Genomic DNA, 19,593 nt, shown 5'->3' with positions numbered 1-19,593 from the left:
CGCCATAAGCAAAAAGCACCAAAAATGTATTAATTGTGAAGTCAGCCAAATGCTAAACAGATTAAAAAAACTACCATAATGTTCACACTAAGTTGTTGACTTCTGTGTGCTCAAAATAATTTTAATTAAAAAAAAAATCATGATTCATAAATTGTTTCCATCTGTTACAGATATTTTGTTCATTTACAAAGTACTGTGCTTTCTACAGAATGGAAATAACCCCCAAAAGCTATTTCAATGAACTTTAACTTGGCCATCCCCCAAATCCCAAATCAACAGAAGCAGTTTAGAAAAGAAATGTTTTATATTCTCAGGCATTAACAGTATAAATTAGTTAAAACATTAAATAATACTTACTTGGTTGCTTTTTTCTGCTTGATTATTCCTATTTGAGTCTGGAAAATGGATATGGCATCCTGTTTCCTCCATCACTTTCTTAATATTATTGCCACCTTTACCTATCACATGAGAATGTTCTGTATGTGAAACATCCATCTTCAAGGTTACCCGATTGCTCTGGAAATCAAGTACCTCTGATTAGATTCCTTCCAACCAGTACCTCAGTCCTTCATACTAATATAACCTCATGAATGACATTTAAAAAGGTATTTCCAAATTATGCTTGCAATAGCTTATCTTTGACACAAGCGGGTTTTTTTGTCTATTTGTTTTCAAATGTGGATCACAGTCAGTTGCTAAATCATTAATATTTTCTTTCCAACGAGGAAATAAATATGGAAATAAATACCCTAAAGGTGCATCTTCAATTACTGAAAGCTTTTAAAGCTTGCCCTAGATACCATCACCAACGATGATTTCAATGTCCTTTTACAACTCATTTCAGTTATTAGTCCAAGTTGTTCCAATTGCGGACTCATACATCCCCCATCTAATCCAAGAGGGTCATGCGATGGAAACTTCAGCACACAAGCAAGCTGAAGGACGTAAAATACTCCCCTCTCCCCCTTTTAATACATAACAATTTTTTCTGGTACATCAATGTAAGATGCACAAACACAGTTTAAAGTTATTCTTTAAACTTTATTTCATTATAATGTTAACAGTTAATAAAAAGGCTTAGTTTAAAGAATTGTACTTTTATCACTGGGAGTTCCCTTTGGCAACCTGTTTGTTGAATCAAAAAATGCGTATGTAACTAAGCAGAAGTCATATTGCCCCCAAACACTTGCTATCAGACCAAGAAAAACCTAAGGAATATATGAGAGGCCTGGTCAAATTTTACAAATTTTGGTCCGGATATTTACAGTATAAGAACACAGTAACAAACAGAAGTATGCATAATCTCCTCAAATTGAACTTTAAACAGAAATTGACAATTTTAAACATATTATTAAAATTATATAGATTTTACAACATCCAGTAATTACATCAGAAACAGCTGGTGTCAACAGTGAGTAGAAGGAATCAGAAAATACTTTGGGGAAAGAGCATTTCTGTTTAGAAATGTAACAAAAGTTTGAGGGCTGAAAGCATTATTTAATTGCTTCTATTTTCTACAATACAACCAATGTATGGCAAAACTATTTTGAACCTTAGCACGACGAAAATTTTTAGTAACCAAAATCATTTTGTGTCCCTCAAGTTACTTGTTAAACCTACTCTCTGCAAATATTTTATCGTTGCTTTTATCATCAACTCAGAGTGAGTGGGACTCACGTGCTCATGATACAAGGAAAATGAAACAATTCTGTGATGTTCTACCAGTTTGGTGTTTCTCTTTAAGAATTCGTTGGGCTTTGAGAATAACCTTGCTAAGATAATAATCTAATTGGATTTGTGACTTCAACATATGCCTATCTGTAGAGATTTATGTTAAGTTATAATGTATGAACCAGTACACCTATTATCACTACTCTGAACTCCCAGAGAAATGATATTAGTATTTTTTTTCAGAAGAGAAAAGTACTTGAGAACATCAGTGGACAAACTGGCATATGCTTAGAGAAGTCAAGAGCAGTAGCCACGAAATGGGAATTACAGGATATTAAAATTCAAATCTACACATATTTAATCTTTATTCAATGTACTTTATTTACTTTTTTTACTTTATTTTCCAAATACCAAAATACCATTTGCAGTGGAGAAGTATTTCAGATTTTAAAGTGAAAAATCCAAACAGATGAACTACAAACTATTTAGGCTTTTAGCCGTATGATTGGGAACATTATTTATATATAGGTCAGATCTGGAAAAAGTGCTAGTAAAGTATTTTCTTGATGCATATATGCATAAATCAACATCCACTGCAAGGATTTTGGACACTGCTTAAGACCATCTAAAAGCCTTTGTTTTAAATGAGTCCATCAAGAAAAAAAGTCAGTATACCACAGAATATAGGGTCACAGTATCAAATTTTAAATGACTTTTTTTTTTCTTACTTTTGTGTCCAAGACGGACATGATTTTCTCTTTAGCTTCTTTAACATTTTCCTTTTTTCCAGAGACTTTAATATGGGGATCTATGAAAGAAAAAGATTTGTAAAATAATAATAATAAAAATATCTACCAGAATTTTCCAAAGACCTTTCAAAACTGTTTGTATTCATTATCTAGAGTTTTTCGGTAAACTGCACCACCAACCATTGGAATTTCAGCTAAATAATAGAATGTTTCATTCAACTCATTCAGTCCCAGTTAGAATTACCAGAGGAATAAATTAATAATTAAATAATAATTAAATAATAATTAAAATTAATAAAAATCAAATATTATATATATATATATATCACAATATTAAAAACATTGTCTGTAACGCAGATATGCAGCTAAGCCACCATGTCTGCTCAGAAAACTATTAAGAGAGAACAAGAGCCTTTTGACAGCTTTCAAACTCATGCTTCTAACATACATAACCTGTAAAAACCTCATCAGAACTTCATTATTTAATTGGTTTCTTTAACTATCTTCTGCAGTCTTAACTTGGCAATAAAAATAAGAATTCCTCCACTGGAAGAAATCTTCTGATTGAATTCTTCAAATCACATCTAATGACTATTACATAGTAATGCATACACCTGACACTTTGGAAAACTAGTTCAGGATTTGCTATTAAGCTATATAGCCAGCAGGAACACTATGCGATTGAAGTTTTTGCCCACTCGTGTCTAACGTATTCATGACACAATGCAATTTAGTTCGCACTGTAATTTTATCGCCCTTAAATAATAAAATGTAGTGTGTTATTAGATAGAGGCTCGACTCCTGGAACAAACACTTGGTTAGAAATTGTGTCCATAAAAACGTAAACCGACTTTAGAACCAAAGTATAGATTATTAGAAAACAAACAACACAACAACAAAAAAAAGCCTCCAAAACCAACACACACACACACACACACTACACATTAGATAGCTTAGCAGCACCACCTGGTGTCCAGAAACATAAAGTAGAATGTGCAAAACTGCTTTCAAAATACTAGAAAATTTCAAACAAACAAAACCAACCTCTAAATTTCTAGGTACTGGGGACACAGATGCAATTCTGCAGCTGATGCCTGATCCGTTCCTCCTTCCCTATTTCTGGAATCATCTGCCCACTTGCGGTATAGCACTGTGCTTCCTGTGATAGGATGAACTGCTCTTTCCCCCAGCAAAAATTTAAATTCTTCTCCTGGTTCTTAAACACTAACTTAATCTAATTCATTATGCTGAACAGATATACACAGTTTAGCATATGTAAAATCATTTTTTTTTCTCAATGGCAGAAAAAAACGTAGCTGTAGCAAAGTCCATCTGCCTTTCCCATCATCTCAACGATTGTAATCACTTCGCTATTAAAGAAATGCCAAAGCACACAACTTTAAATCGTAAGCCTTTTGTAGTCAATTGAAAATTGGAACTGTTTAAGCCAAGCTTAGACACCCTTTCGTTCCAAAAAAAAGTCGTCTTTACCACTACGAAGTTTTGAATACATTCAGCTGGAGAGAGAAATTCTGGAGGAACACAGGATTCACTGCCAAGTTTAGCGAAAACCAAGAAATACGCATTTTGAGTTCTGAGAAACATATCTTTTCCTTTTTACATTTCTTTTTTCTAAAATGGAAAAAATTTTAGTCGCAAGCACAGCATGCGCATAGAAACTACAGAAGCTCTGAAAATTAGCTGCTTCAGTCTTCACAATGAAGTTAAAAAAAAAAAAAAAAAGTGTTTGCAGCAATTTTTCTCTTCTGTTCTAAGCTGACAGTAAGCCATATGGTTCTAATGTGTTTAAGCTGTGAAGGATATTTGGAGTGTCGCAGGCAGAAATTCCCAGAAACAGTCTAGCACATTATGTATGCTTCAAATGCTCTTTAGGGGCAACTAGGAAAAACAAAACAAAACAAACAAAAAAAACCCACCAAGCCGAAAGACTACCACTTTGGTCTCCCTTGCCCGCCATTCAGGTTCATCAGTTTTTGCATTTTAATACATGTTTGGTCAAAAGCATGAAGTATATCTGAAATCGCGTCTGATAGCCCATAGCTCCTAGTACCAAGTAAGATACTGTGGTAATTACTCAGTGATACTATTTGTTCATCATGGTTGAAAGCAGATTTTGGAATATCTATTTCTTCCATGTCTCATCTCAGTGGCACTCCATTTTATTGGTTTTGAAAGCTCCACCAGAAAATCCTATAGTTCTACATTTAACCTTTCCTTATTCTTTTGGGAAGAAAAAAGAAAAATCTCTATTACTCAGTTAAAGAAAAAAAAAATCACTGACACCAGTGACAATTCTAAAGTACCCTATGAAACCTTTCAAAACTGATCACAAGCTCCCTCTCCTTACTTGACTTCTCTTCATATTCATTACCACCTGTGGTGTTATTGAAGTAGCAACTAGTTTTTAAGTTAGCAGAACTGTTCTTTCGAGACTGTTCACTCTTTCTTTCAAGGAAATACAATTAGGAAAGACATCCAAATCTCAATTTTGTGTCAAAAAAGCCTGCTTGCAACTGATAGGTTTTGAATTCTTTGAATTATTTTTGCAGGGGTTAGAAGTGCATTGGAATTAGGTATGATTTCAAAGAAAACCAAGCTACAGCAGTAACACTGAATTGATGTACACAAAACAAATGACTTTTTCTGAAATGCTTAAAAATTCAGGGGGGCAATTAGATCATCTAGTCTGATTTTCCATATATTATAGTCCATTAAACTTCTTACATACACTTTTCTACAGAACCAATTATCTGTTTGCATTGCAGTTCCACTGGAAAGTGTGGAAAAGTAGAAAACTCCCTCTGGAGTTCTAATGGTTCATTCATTAGTTTCATTTTTCCAAATTTGTACCTGATTTCTGAAATATTTTTTTATTTATCCTCAACAGTTCTTGTTTTATCTTTTCTTCAGAGATTAAAGAACCTGTAGTATTCAATGCATTTTCTCCCAGTAAAGGTACATACGACACTAATCAAATCACCATCATTACACCACCTATTCTTCTGAGCCCATCACTAAACATCCATTTGACCTATCATTAAGAAAAATGACCTAAAGAAGTTTGCTAGTTTTTTCTGGGTAAACTATGTATATTGAAGGGAAAAAAAAAAAAAAATATATATATATATATATACACATACACACACACATATATAAATTATATATAAAAATGTAATAGATACCTAATTTGAAGTATATTGATATATAATTATAAAAACATAATATGTACATTTAATATGTATAATGTAATATTACATTTTATATATACATAAAAATTCCCTTCAAACATATGTATAAACATACACGTTTATAAACACTATCATAAGCAGATTTACCAGGAGATGACCAAAACACAAGCTTCTCCCTAGTGCAGCCTGCATATAGTCCTCTCCACCCCATCCAGATCAGGCTATGGATGACCTTAAATGACTGTTTGCCAAATAGGGAAAAACCTGTCACTAACAGCATCACAACTTCACCAGGAGAATGAAGTTGAAGGTAACCAGGACTATTTTATGGAAAAGTCTGAGAGTGGACAGTGTCTCCCTGAGAACTGTCCGGAGGAGTTCAATCACCAAGTGGGAATGAAACAAGCACATAAGGTTTTCATGCATCTGTATAAAGCAGTAATTAAAACATTCAGTTGACTTAGGCTTTCTAAATATATTTTGAAGCTGTTGCTACCAATAAGGAGCCAAATACCTAGAAATCTTTGTTCCAAACAATATATTACTTCTTGGCACTGCAAACTGAAGTTGTTCCACAACTACATGTGGCAAGTGATGTCTGTTTGCTGTTTTATTTGCATTAGAGTGGGCTGAATATAAAACTTTTCTCTGCCACCTGCTTTCTAGCAGGAATTGTTTACTCCATGTTTTTCAGTTCCATGCTCAAAATAACAACAAATTACTATTTTTGCTTTATTGACGCAACAATCTCCGTTTGTCAGATAAAGCTCTGCATCCAATATTTGAAACACCTCTGGGGTGCAAACGTAGCAATGAGTTCTCAACAGACAAAACCCCAAACAAGATAATCAGCGCTCTTTAATATGCCAGGAGAGTTGCTGGGCAAAACGTATAGCAGATGTAACACATCTGTAATATTGTCAGCATAGATAAGCATAAAACGCCGTTCCCGTTGCAGCTGGACTGACCCAGCTCACGGCAGCACCTTCGGCCGCGTGAGCCCACCGGGCTGGCGGGAACGCCTCCTGGAGAGGCTGGGGCCACAGCCCGGCTCGGTTTGTCCAGATGGCTCCCGGATCGCACCGCTGAGATGCTACGCCGCTACTTCAGCCTGAGGAACACGGGCTTTGGCGTCTACTCTCACTGAAAACAGAGGAGTTGTTTTTTTAAATAATAATACCCTCAAGATCTTCTTGTTATTATTAAAACCTTTAAACACAGTGGAGCTATGATTCCATATCCATCAGTTCCCTCAACTGAAAGTATACTTTAGAGTTAGAGTAAGAGCAAAGGGCAGATGCCATTTACAAATGATGAGACTGAGTACTTTGTACACTATTTGCTACACAGACCAAAGACTTCGGAAGAAGCCTGCATGATGTAAGCACATATAGTTCATAAACTTTAAAAACAAGTTGGCATCAGAGCTTGAAAAAGACATGGCCTTATAAAAAGCATGATTAGTGTTCCCCAAAACGTGAAAAATTTCAGTGTACTGTAATTTATTTTGCAGTCAATTTTCATGGGCAGTATCTCCTTTCCTGAGAATGGAAGAGATTTAATTAAGATTTAGTAATTTTTTCTTTCTGAGGAATAGGAGATTATTTAAGTAAAATAGAAAGCTGAAGTTGCACAAAAGAAAGTGCAGGAAATTTTCCCCAATATGCTTCATTTTGCCAGACTCCTGCCTTGAGGTGGCCTTTTATTGCTCCTATCCTCAAATTCCTCACTCCACACTGCTGCAGAATTTCTTCCTTCTCTGTCTTCATTCACAGCTATACCAGCAAGCCTCCAGCTTTTTTGCTACTATTGCGGGCAACATTTCAGTAAACAGAATAAAATTCCTCCAAGCAAAAACACATTTATGTCAGTGCAAATGCATCTACACTGTGGCTTTTGCCAGGCAAGAAGTATTTCAAATAATTAAATATTTCACTGTGTAAGCCTATACTTCAAATCAGGCATCGCATTTAATGAGCAACTTTTTCAGACCACAGCTATGCATCTAGCTTGTTTACAGGATGAACAGTCCTTAAGTTATGAAAAATGCCATTATCCTCAAAACAGCTAGACAACTGGGCAAGGCAAGGGCAGATGACAGTAATTCTTGATGATTAGGATGAGAACAGCCCATGTTTATTACTGAACATGAGCCATTCAGAAAACAAAGCCAAAAAAGAAGAAACTTAGCATTTTTAAGGATAAGTTATGAAAACATCTGCCCAGAAAGTATCAGCAAAAACTCATTAAGCTGTATTGAAAGTTGGAATAAAAAGAGAAAAATAACAAAATTGGATGAACACATATAAGTTGATATCTTCTCAACTGAAAGAGTACATTATTTACATAGCAGGATGAAACATAGGTCTATAAAACAGCAAGCTGATCAAGAAAGGTCCTGTAGGTGTATTTAGCTACTTTAATAAAATTAAAAGTTTATCGAATTTTTCTAAATAAATTAGGCAATACTGCATATACATTTGTTACAGTGGATACTCACTGGTCAGACTACACTGATTGATGTCAATAGCTAAGATAGAGCTTATTTCAGATCTATCTATTCCATGGAGGGAAAATACATTGAGCTAAAAGTGTGCAGCAAATCCTTGTGATCCAGGGCATACACAAAATAATTCAGTGGAGTGAAGACAGGAAATTTGTCATTTGGGCACTTTTTGCTGTTGAAGCATTCTACATCTGTTTAAGACTCTGCTTGCCCTTCTCTCCAAAGCAGGTCAGTACTGGAGACATTATCTTCCAGTATCTGGACCACACACACACACACACACACAAAACCCACACACCTATTAAGGTGGAACGCACTTCCTATTGCAGACCTGTATATTCTGTATATTCTCACATGAGCCAGTTAGTGCCATAGGCTTTGGGGTTTTTTTGTTTGTTGATTTTTTTTGGATTCCCCTGCCCCTCCGCCCCCATCAGCCCAGGATGTAACAACATCCCATAGTGATCTGGTGAAAAATTAATCAGATGGACAATCTACCATGATAGAGACTATGCAAGTCCTTAGGCATGATTTTGTTTTAATACATAGCTAATTTAAATCTAGTTCACATAAGACAGTGCTGCATTTTAAGTTAAACTTGGGCATCAACAAAAGCCTATCCATAGCACCACAAAACTCAACATGGGCTGCAAACAATTAGCGTCTTTGGAGCAGACATATCCCGAGGCTGTCGGCACTCAAGGGGATCCATTTCTCGTGGATGAACAGCTGATTATGAAATGCCCTTCTGAAGAACTACAATGAGTGCCTGCGTGTGTGCATGCGTGTCTGAAAAGCTTGTTTTCTTCTCGGAACTTTTTGCCGTTTAGCCTGCCCTCTTACTGGCATCTCTCTCCAAACCACCTTCAGAAGAATTGCTGTTCTGCTCCGAGCATGGGAAGGAAGCTGAAAAGTAAATATTTCTTACACTGCCACAGTTTGAGACAGCAGAATGCATGCAATCCTACTCCTTTTACATCTATATTCCTTTTTGTGGTCATCTGAGAAGCATTAAATTTTGGAGCACTACTTTTCAGTACTATTCTGTAACAACTGTATCATGGTCAAACCTACCACCCTCCTCCCTACTTCTATTCAGATTTTATAAAATATATATGTGTACATATACATACATAAACACACATATACATAGGCAGGTCCATCAGACTGCAGATTCCTGCACCAGAAGCTGGATAAAACGACACTGAGAACAACCCTCAAAACAAAGGACTGAAAACATGTTGTGCAATATCTGGTAGGAATTATGAAAAGAAACTTTTCTTTTCTGAAATCTAAAAGGTTTCACAGTATGTTATATAGAATAGTTTAAGATAAAATTTTAACAGGCTACTTCAATTAAAATAACTTTCTAATATACTCATAAATGAAGTATGCTTTTACAACAAGTCACAGCTACCTACCAAAATACATTAGGAAATCCTATATCTCTCAGTAGCTTTGAAATATGGCAGAACACTGGAATCTAGAAAAATGTCCAAAATGCCTACAATTATCTGAAAATTTGCCAAACATTAGGTAAGTTTAAGAAAAATGGATTACCTGTACAATTTATTATTTTTGGAGAAATAAGCTATTGATGACTAGATTTCAGATCCAGTGACAGAGGAAATGAAGTTGAAAAGACTTCAAAGTACAAGCACAGAAGAAGGACAAGAAATAGGTACAGAATGCATGGCTATTTAAACAGAAAGGTGGTCAGATTTGAAGGGAGAAGGGGAAGGTCAAGGTTGAGAAGAAAACCTGAAAAGAAGAAACAAGAATGAATTAACTGTAGTCACTCAGAGTTCCATTTCCATTATGCAATTTTAGAGTCTCAAACAATTCTTGCCTCGTTATAATTAGCTTAAATTGCTCTTTTTTTTTTTTTTTAAGTAATACTGTTACAGACATTTTCTAAATGCAATCAGACACTAGAAGTCACACATCATGCTGCAATACTTCTTGGGTAGCTGTTCTTCAGCCTTTATCCTAATAAGCCACCCAAAGCAAGGCAATCTCTCAGAAGAACATAATCTGTTTTGTCTTATTTTTTCATCATAACACCAATGAATTCATGGTTCATTAGCTAGAAGTCTTTTGCCAGTGCATCTCTCAAAGCACAAATGTGTAACTCTGAGGCAAAGTTCCTATGAAAAATAGCACCTTTATACCTTCACTGCACATAGACTCAAGCTCAAGACTACAATTTCAGCACACAAGTTGAGATAATTTTAACTTTTTACATGCACATTTGTTAAAAAAAAAAAAGTCCTTGTAGTTGTGTTCTGCAAAATAAAAAGGGGAAACTTCATAACATGACTCATGAGCCTAAATGCATGCCTCAGGGCCAATCTTCTTTCCAAATTTTCCCACAATCAAATCCAACTAAATTTACTCTGCATTATTTTTCCTGATTACTGCTGTGCCTTTTAGCCTCTTATTGCTCCCACTGACTGTATTCCAGTGGGTTTGTTTGTTTCTTAAACACAATCATTGGAATAAATGGTAAGTATCTATCCTGTGGCTGAACAGGAAGATGATGCTTGTCTTTCAGCAAAGATGACTGCACTGAACACATCTGAGGGAAGAGGTCAAACACAACTGATGCTTTGAGAATCTATACGAACTAAAAGGCATCTGAAAGATGGAAAGAGATGATTCTTGACAGGACATCAAATACTTCATGACTAAAGGCAAAAACAGTTAAACATACTATTTTTGGTTACAATTACAAACACTGTCACCTTCTGTGTTCTAGTATCATGATCCTATAGAGCAAAAATGATTTTTCCCAGAAAAGTTTCCCTTTACTAGATAATCAACAATCTTAAATTTCTTATTGCAACTGTGTTCATGACGAACGGTGATTCTTTTTTCTTTTTCTTTTTTTTTAAGACAGTAATACAAAAATCCCATAAAGAAACAGTTGTACAGTCTTCTTGAGAGATAACGAAGCACCAAGTTACAAGAAGTATGTAAGAGTGATTACTGTTTCAAGTTACAGCCAGGCATAGTCAGGTCATCCACAGTTCCATTGCAAAACCTGTGTTGTTCTCAGCTTGGTATTTATATTAGCCATGCTTTTTTAAAAACAAACCCCACACCTCTTCTTAATGAGGAAGAACCCCAGAGAACCCCGAAATTACTTAACTGCTACATTACAAAAATATTTAGTTGCCAAAGAGACAGTAATTTAAGAAACACTCCAGGGAGATTTTTTTTCTTTTAAAGTTTCTCCTGAATTCACTACTGTTACCAAGCCATGTCCATCATCCTTCCTTCACCTTCACTCCCCGTGAAAGGGAAGTTACTGCATGTCCCTGCTCTCGAGTGGCTTTATGTAAGGATGTATTTTGAGCATACTGACCTGTCAAAGGGTACCTCTAAGCTTCCCACCCCAACCCAAGCAGACAGGATAAAGGCATGGTACTAAGCACCTAATCAGCTACCAACTAGAGGCCTTAAGTGCAACGGAGATAGGGAAAGGATGCAACACCCTAGAGAGGAGCAGAGCAAGACAGCAAGGAGGTCCCATCAGCAAGCAGCCCCTACAGAGCAGAGGACAGCACAAGCTGGTCCCTGGCAGCTAACTCAGGGAAGTGCTCAGACAGAACTCGCTACTCATCCTGAGTACCTGTTATTTACGATGCTTACTTTTTGTCACCTGCAATAAAAATAACTTAACTATGCATCTTAAAAAAAGTCACTGGGTTATTGGCTCATAAATCCTAGTGTGCAACCTACCCACGCTGACTGCCTACTTGCCGCTGGTCCATGAACATGGAAACACTCAGACGGGCACAGCAAGAACTTAAAGCTGCACAATACTACGAGTTTAGTTAGTTCGCTGATAATCCAAAGCTCAGCTACATAGTCTAATACTGATTTAATGTTTTATAGGCTTCTCAAGGAAATCAGAGTGCATCAACAAACAAAATACATTTGGTGCCCAAAATCTGGTTCTTAATGTAGCAGGTACAATACCATTTATAATACAGATTAGTACCAAGGAGGAAACACCCTTAGTTCTCCTTTGAGGCTACAAAAAGGCAAACACTTTTCTATTTGATACAGAAGGTCAAATTATTTTGTCACACAGATAGCATTTCCACATGTTGAGTTTCCAAGACACAAATATATGCTCAAACTTATGATAACATTAAATTAATGCATGAAATACTTACGAATTTTGGATTCAAAAATAGGTAGGATTGTTTTATCTACTTTACCTGCTATTCAGACAATATTATTTGTTTTTAATTTATTTTAAACACAAACTGCCTATATTACTGTGCTGGCTGTATACTGAGCTGGCTGAAGACCTTCTTCCATCCATCACTGCTATGCGGGCCATAATTTCCATGAAGAAAAAGCCACCACCAAAATAATTAGGAAGTTGGAGGAAGGTGTCTATCTGCCCCCCTCAATCACCCTTTCAAATCCACCTGTGATAGACTAAGTTACAGAAATTTTTAGTCATCTAGTGGCAAATTCAGGAGTCTTTTAAACAGGAAATTTTTCTGAGATTCTGAGGACCACTGACCTACTTTATAGCTTCTGCTCTTCTTTCTTGGGAGGGGTTAACAGCAAATAAGCAATGCACTGTGAACACACCTTCCATGTAATGATAAATTCTTTGTACTACAAACACACACAAAAAAACCCCCAGAACCTGAAATGCATAAGTGTTGATTTTGAAATTGGCAAACAAACCCTGAGTTGTTCTCAGATTAATTCCTACTGCATCTTTTCAGTCTCTCTTCACTATTATACCAATAGTGAATTTCCAGTTCACCTCTGGAAATTAACTGCTTGCTGAACATCAGTGATGCAAACTTCAGCAAAAGCATTCCAATAAATTATTTTTAACATGCCTAAAAGTTGAATTCAAATAGAAGGATGGAGATCACATAATAGAAGACTATCAGTCTCTAGTTTACATACAGACAAAGTATAGAGCACACTACTTTGAATTTAGGAGCTTCTAGCCATTGATATATCTTGCAAAACAGTAGCAGCTAATCCCAGTTTTAGTCTAGAAAGACTGACAAATCTGTATTCCCAAGTAATTTAATTATGATTATATGGGTTTGTATTACTATGTCGAAGGCCTGCAGTTTTAGTTTTACACAGTTAACTGCCAAGCACTGCATGTTGAGCCCCTTGCTACTTTCCTCCATAATACATCTATGTTTGTATTTTGGCTCTCCTGTATCTGCCCAAGCATAAACAAATTGCTATTCTTTCGAAAAAGATAAATTAAGCTCCTATCAAAACAAGAGAAGTTTAAATTTTTGTTCTCACTCTTCTTATAGAAATGATCACAGTTTAAATGACTTTCTGTACATTTACATAAAATTCTCGGGCTTCTTGTTTTGTCTCACCCACCTGCTGGCTTACTTAGAACTTACCTCATTAAATCATTCATAAATGTGACCATAAGTGCCTTTCCCAAAGTCCATACAAATTAATAATTTTATGTCTTTGTGTAGAACCAGGATTCATTGTAGTAGGTACAACATACACATTGAAGAATCAGCAGTCTAACTGGAAACAAGATAAAAGGACTAGGCAAACATGACTTTCTTCAAAAATTCTCACTTGTCACCTATGCTGCACACAAAGGGAAAGAGAATTAATTGATCTGCTGCCATTTCAGAAACCAGCCAATGTGGAAGCTCATATAAGTAACTCCAGTAAATGAACCATTTGCCGCCAGCTGCTGGCACAAGGGATTCTGAGGATTTGTGAGTGTCCAAGTGCTCAGATAGAGGAAAAGCAGCCTGAACTCCTGAGGCCAAGTTTCTAATGGCCTGGGACAGTCTCTTCTGCTCATTTTTTATTGCAAAACAGGGAGGAGTCATCTATGCTTGGGTCAGCTCCTCCAGAAACAAAAAGAAACAAACGAGCTTGTGACCTAAATACAACTGTTCTTTAATTTTTAAAATACACAATTAGAGGATTCAGGGATTTTTCTTCAGAATATGAGAAACTGTGCACTGACAGTTTCTCATTTACAGAGAAAGCTAACAAGAAACAGATGTAGCTCATAATACAGAGCCTGTAATACATGCTGTAATTAATCTGGCATTCCAAATAAACACAATGTCACCAAGAGACTTGCTTTAGGTCTTAAAGTCAATTATGTACTGATAGCCTTAGCAACACATTAAGAAAAATATTTACCACTTAGAGTTGTGTTAAGATAGGCAATAGTTAAAATGTTGTGCAACAGCTAGTTCACAGGTCAATTGGAAAACTTTGCAGCAAGTTATACACGCATTGAGTAATAAAGGTGAATACTTGGAAAACCATTAAAACTACAAAGATTCTTTCCCCACATTTATTCATCAGCAGAACATCATGAAGACAGAAAACAGTAGCGCTCTTCTACCTTTATATCTCAGTCTGATGAGAGCAACCACTCACAAAAGAGACTGAGTTGGGGCTCTGTATTTCAGAAGAAACAAGCCGATAGAACACTCCTGGCAAACTATGAATAGAAAATAATGACCTATAGGAGATTTGGGACTTCAAGTAGAGAATACGTCCACTTCAAAAAACTGTGGCAGCAGTGGGAGTGGCTGTGTTTTATCTGAGATGCTGAGAAATTCAAGAATAAAACAGGCTGCTTTGTTTTGAGTTCTATATTCACAGTTTAAAGTAAAAATCTTCCCATATTAGTTTGCCATTAAACACTTGTCTATAGCAGAAAAGAATTCAAATCTCCTTTCTCCTACGAGTCTGCTATGTCCCACCAATTTAAACTAGGAAAATGCACAGAGCAACAGCTGTGGACAAACAACATAAAACAGCTGGAAGCTGTCCCCACAGTATAGCCGTCTAAATATTTGTGGGAGAAGACAAGTGTAAAAAACCCACAGAAAGTCCAAATTCTATCTTACTAGCATACTCAAAAAAAAAAAAAAGTAAACATCGATTATTCAACCAACAATAAGTTTATGCTGCATCTGAAGATTGATTTTTACTCTAACAAAATCCAAAAAAAATTAAACAAAAGAGTTCATGTAAATACTTGTTTTGTTTACTACTGCTATTAAGCATAGGAGCCCTGGCAAATATGACCTGCCAACATAAGACTTGCAGACCACAAACTGTTCGAGAGTAATTCAAAACTATGATCATATACTGCCCATACCAGTGCTGAATTTTCAATTTTGTCAGTACTTCAGTTAGCAGTTATGTTGCCACGTACCTCACTGCTGAGTTCGCTTTTGCCCTTTTCATGCAAAAAAGCTGCATTCTTAGGGTAGTTAAGACACTGGTAACTGAAAAAAGTTAGAGAGGAAGGGCATAAAAGCTCATTGTAGTATCAGGATGTAGAGATACTAGGTATTTTCAGAATGAGACTCTTCAGTGACAAAAAGAATTACAAATCCTGTGTCTCCTATGGGTCCTAATTTATTCCCTTAACTCTCTACATTCCCATGTTCCTTAGGAAAGGGACAGTAGGTTTAAAAAAAATACTCTCCATCCTCTTGCAGCAATTTCATGGGTTGGCCTTTCAGTTCAGTGTAAGTGCAGGAGCAACTTCATCCCATAGCCTCCTTCCCCTTTCTTTAGCAAGTTGGTGAAGTGAGGACATTAAGAGCTATTATACTGGCTCTTCTATAACCACTCAGCCAACTTCTGTTCTGTACCTGACTCTTTTCTCCTCCTAGTAAAGCAACGAAGGCAATGCTGAGTTGCTGCACATGGTCTTGTTTTGAAAGGTACCAAGTCTGGGTATTCTGCCATCCACTAGCAAAACCAGGTAGGATGGCAGATTATCCATCACTGGTTTATAAATATCCAAATTAACAGCAAAATGCTAGCTGTGACACTGTAAGAATACAACTAAACATGGTTGGCCCTGTGAAAGCAGAAGTGACAGGAAAAAAAAAAAAAGCCAAAATATTCTAGAGTCTTGACCTGTGAGGAATGATCATTCCAACACCTATTCCCGTCTCAACTCTGCGGTCACTCTCTGTATTCCCTTTCCCTGCCAACAGATAAGAACAAAACACTGAAGGACAACACTTGCAGGTACAGATTTAGGAATCAAACTTTAGGCATTTGACTAAGTTATCTTATTAGCAGACATTCATTTTCAGCTGCAGCTGAAGTCAGCAAATAGTGATAGAGAAAGCAGCAAAGACTATGCCAAAACTGTCTAACCACCTTGCTTATTCAGGAATTAAAAAAAAAAAGGTTATTTGCCAAAAGGCTTCCTGATAATTTCCTTCTTTGGGATGATGTCCTATATACACTGCTAAGTAGAGGGTTCATTCATTCATTCATTTTTAATATGAGTCAGCTGATCAAAAGCACAATTTTTGACTAGAAATTGGAAAGCAGATTCATTTTGTCATAAGCTATCAATTTCATGGACTTTATACAATGTTTTATGCAGCCTTCTCTATAACTTTTTTTTTTATGTTTTCTTTTAAATTTTTCATTTTGGAATGAATCCTCTTTTTCCTTTCAGGATCCAAAAATTTGGTTTCTTTCCTAGTGCACAGATGTGTTTTAACTGCTGTATGTATACTACCTACAAACATATACATACAATTAATTTTTTTCAAGCCCTTCTCCACTTCTTGTTTTTATAGCATCTCATTTCTGTTGCTATCCTCTTGATTTTCTCAAATTTGTCCATACTCTGAAGAGCAGCATTGGCAATTGAGCATGCTATTCCAGGTAAAAACCTGAGCAGTATTAAGCAACATAAAGTAAATATTTCTATTTACAACTGATGAGCTTGAAGATTTCACCCAGGCTGCTTTATTTTGGGATGCAGCATCATATTACAGTATCCACATAATCTGTGGAACATAATCATGTTTAAATCCTTTTCAGGGAAGCACCTGATCTTTCTTCCCTAAACAGCGTACACCAAGTTACTGTTACTGAGTTCTTACTTACTTTATATCTTTTTTCAATTTTTTTTTATTTTGAATTTTGTTCACTGCCAATTTAATGGCATCTGCAAATTTTATAAATATATTCTACTCCATCAATTAGTGATCAATGAAAATACTGACAAGTATGGGGTAGGATGCCAGAATATGTAACAGAAGAAAAGATGTGACATTTTAATCATTTTAAGGATGAGAAGTCACCTGACCTCCATGGTTTCAGGCAAATATGCTAGAAGCAGAGAAGAAAAGAACAGATATTGAACCCAAACAGTGCCTTCTCAGACAGCCAAAACTCATTTTTTAAAGTTTGGATTTCTTTAAAGTGACCAAAAGCATATTTATGAGCAAGTCAATTCATGTTTATAATTCTCCAAGTGATAGTACGCAGGCAGAAAAGCTAACATCAACAGCATTAAGTTTTCACTTCGTACCATTACAATAGAAAACATTTTATATGTATAAAAATGTACGTGCCTGCAGGTAGAGTTCAGTGTAATCCTACAAAAATACTGCTAAAAACTTTGAAGGGAACTGTCTGGCACTGCAATATTTTGAGCAAATTCTACAAGATAGCTTACATTTTCTTAAAGCCCGATATTCTCTCAGTATACTTTATTGGCTACTATTCTCTACAACTGTTGCAAAACCAAACACTTTATGTTTGACATTGCACTGGACACCAATCTAATAAACTAGATGACAGTTGCACTCAAGTTTAATCCTTTTTATTGCTGTCTTGTTTCACTTGCACACATTAGTTCTGTGATTTTTACCAGAAACCACCAATATCTTAAATTCCCACAGACTAGAAATTAATGCTTCGTTTCCCGTATTTTAAATCATACATACGTTTTGATGCAAGACAAGCCATCTCTTAAATCTTTAACAAATTGAAACCGTAGTCATCTGAACTGCATCTTTAAGGAAACTGCATAGAGGTATTACTTAAGAGAATAGTGACACATTAGTGCTAGATATTTAATCACCAGTCTAAGACAGTACTGCAAGTCTCTACCTATAGTGATGTTTACCAGCTTTTCCACAGGATAGCTATCAAGTAGAAACTTGAACTTTGTGTCTGATCTCATTTCCAAACCCAGAATATACAGTAGCATTCAATGCCAGACACCTATGAACGCCGTCTTGTAAACCGCCGCTCCACTTCTTAAAATATCCATCTTCACTTGTTCCTTCCCCTGCATCCTCTTTCTTTTTCCTACTTCTTTTCCTATTCTCTATATACCACTTCCACCATTCCCTTTTTAGCCTTCGGCTCCTTCAAAAGCAGCATTGCTTTAACATCTCCCTCTTTCCTCTGTTTCTGCAATGCATTTGCTGAATTACATTGTCTTTTCTGTTCTTTGCTCATAGTCCTCAGCACCCCTCCCCAGCTCCTTTCAGTGTCTCTCCTCCATCCCACCTCACCCCCCAGCTTCTTCCTTTTTCACAGCTTTCCTCCCATTAACAAGAGATCTTTAGCCTTTCCCTTTCACATGACTTAATACAAGGAGTATATTTTGCCAGCAGCCCTCAATGACTAGCCTTGGTTGATTCACGTTGCCAGACTGTGTCAAACTCACTAGGAAAACTACACCAACTCAGCAGCTTGAATTGCAGCCACATAAGCAAAACTAGAGGCTACCAGAGGTTCATGACTACCATTTTACCATAAAATAACAAACCATATCTTTGCTGCCAAAAATCTGAAGGGGGAAAAAGTATCACAAAAACATTATTTATTCTCTGGATTTTGTTCTCTTTAGATTTGACTTGCTTTACAGGAAAGGTTATTCTTGCCAAATAATCAAGGAAAAATATGACTAGCATAACTTATGTAAGATTAAGTTTGTACAGATGAAAACCTTAAAATTCTGAAAACTATATTACTTTTCAGATATTCCCTACTACTGCTTACTTAAGAAAAATCATATGATTCAAATTAGATTTTCCACAGGAAGTCATTAAAAAGACTTTCCATCAATGGTGGTCTTGTACGTTTGCACTTGGTCCTTCACACAGGCTTACTCTGTATATAGAATCCACAGTATAAAGAATGTTTGAAACCAAACTACTTTGGAAAAAGACATTGTAGAATTTTATTTATAAAACAAACAAACAAAAAAGGCTGCAGGCTCAATATCCACCTAGGTTGTAATTCTAGACAGTTCACTGGAGTGGCAGCAGTTTGAAGAAGAGACTAGTGTAGCCACCTCTATCTGCAACTCCTACAGCCAGCAGCAAAGGCAGAAACTTCAGGTGAGGTACCAGCTTTCTATGGGGTAGGTCACTCTTTGGATGGCAGCAACAAAAATAGTATTAAGGAACTGGAGAAGACAGGAAGAAGTATTTTGTCATCCACAGAACACTGTTCATTAAGTAATCCTTCAGAATGCAGAAGTGCTCTGACTCACAAATAGTATCGGTGTGCAGATGAGTATTTTTATGAATGTGACAAAATCCTTAACAGGATTTCTGCCATTTGCACCTTCCCCCCTCCCCCCCCCCCCCATCTAGAAAGCTGCTTTGGGGTTCTGGCC

General features: G+C 36.3%; 1 protein-coding gene across 1 annotated transcript in view; it reads right to left on the bottom strand.

Annotated features, from left to right (window-relative positions):
- The window catches only part of BICC1 (BicC family RNA binding protein 1), a 113,673-nt gene that overhangs the window by 27,024 nt on the left and 67,056 nt on the right, over positions 1-19,593 (bottom strand). Inside the window, exons 4-5 of the mRNA XM_062580488.1 lie at positions 2,400-2,479; positions 358-516 (exon numbers count right to left, since the gene is read on the bottom strand). Of these exons, the coding sequence (XP_062436472.1) occupies positions 358-516; positions 2,400-2,479 (239 nt within the window). The remainder of the gene's footprint in view (positions 1-357; positions 517-2,399; positions 2,480-19,593) is intronic.

The sequence above is a fragment of the Rhea pennata genome, chromosome 7 (genome assembly GCF_028389875.1).
Source record: "Rhea pennata isolate bPtePen1 chromosome 7, bPtePen1.pri, whole genome shotgun sequence".
Classification (NCBI taxonomy): domain Eukaryota; kingdom Metazoa; phylum Chordata; class Aves; order Rheiformes; family Rheidae; genus Rhea; species Rhea pennata.
This window is presented reverse-complemented; position numbering and strand designations above follow the sequence as displayed.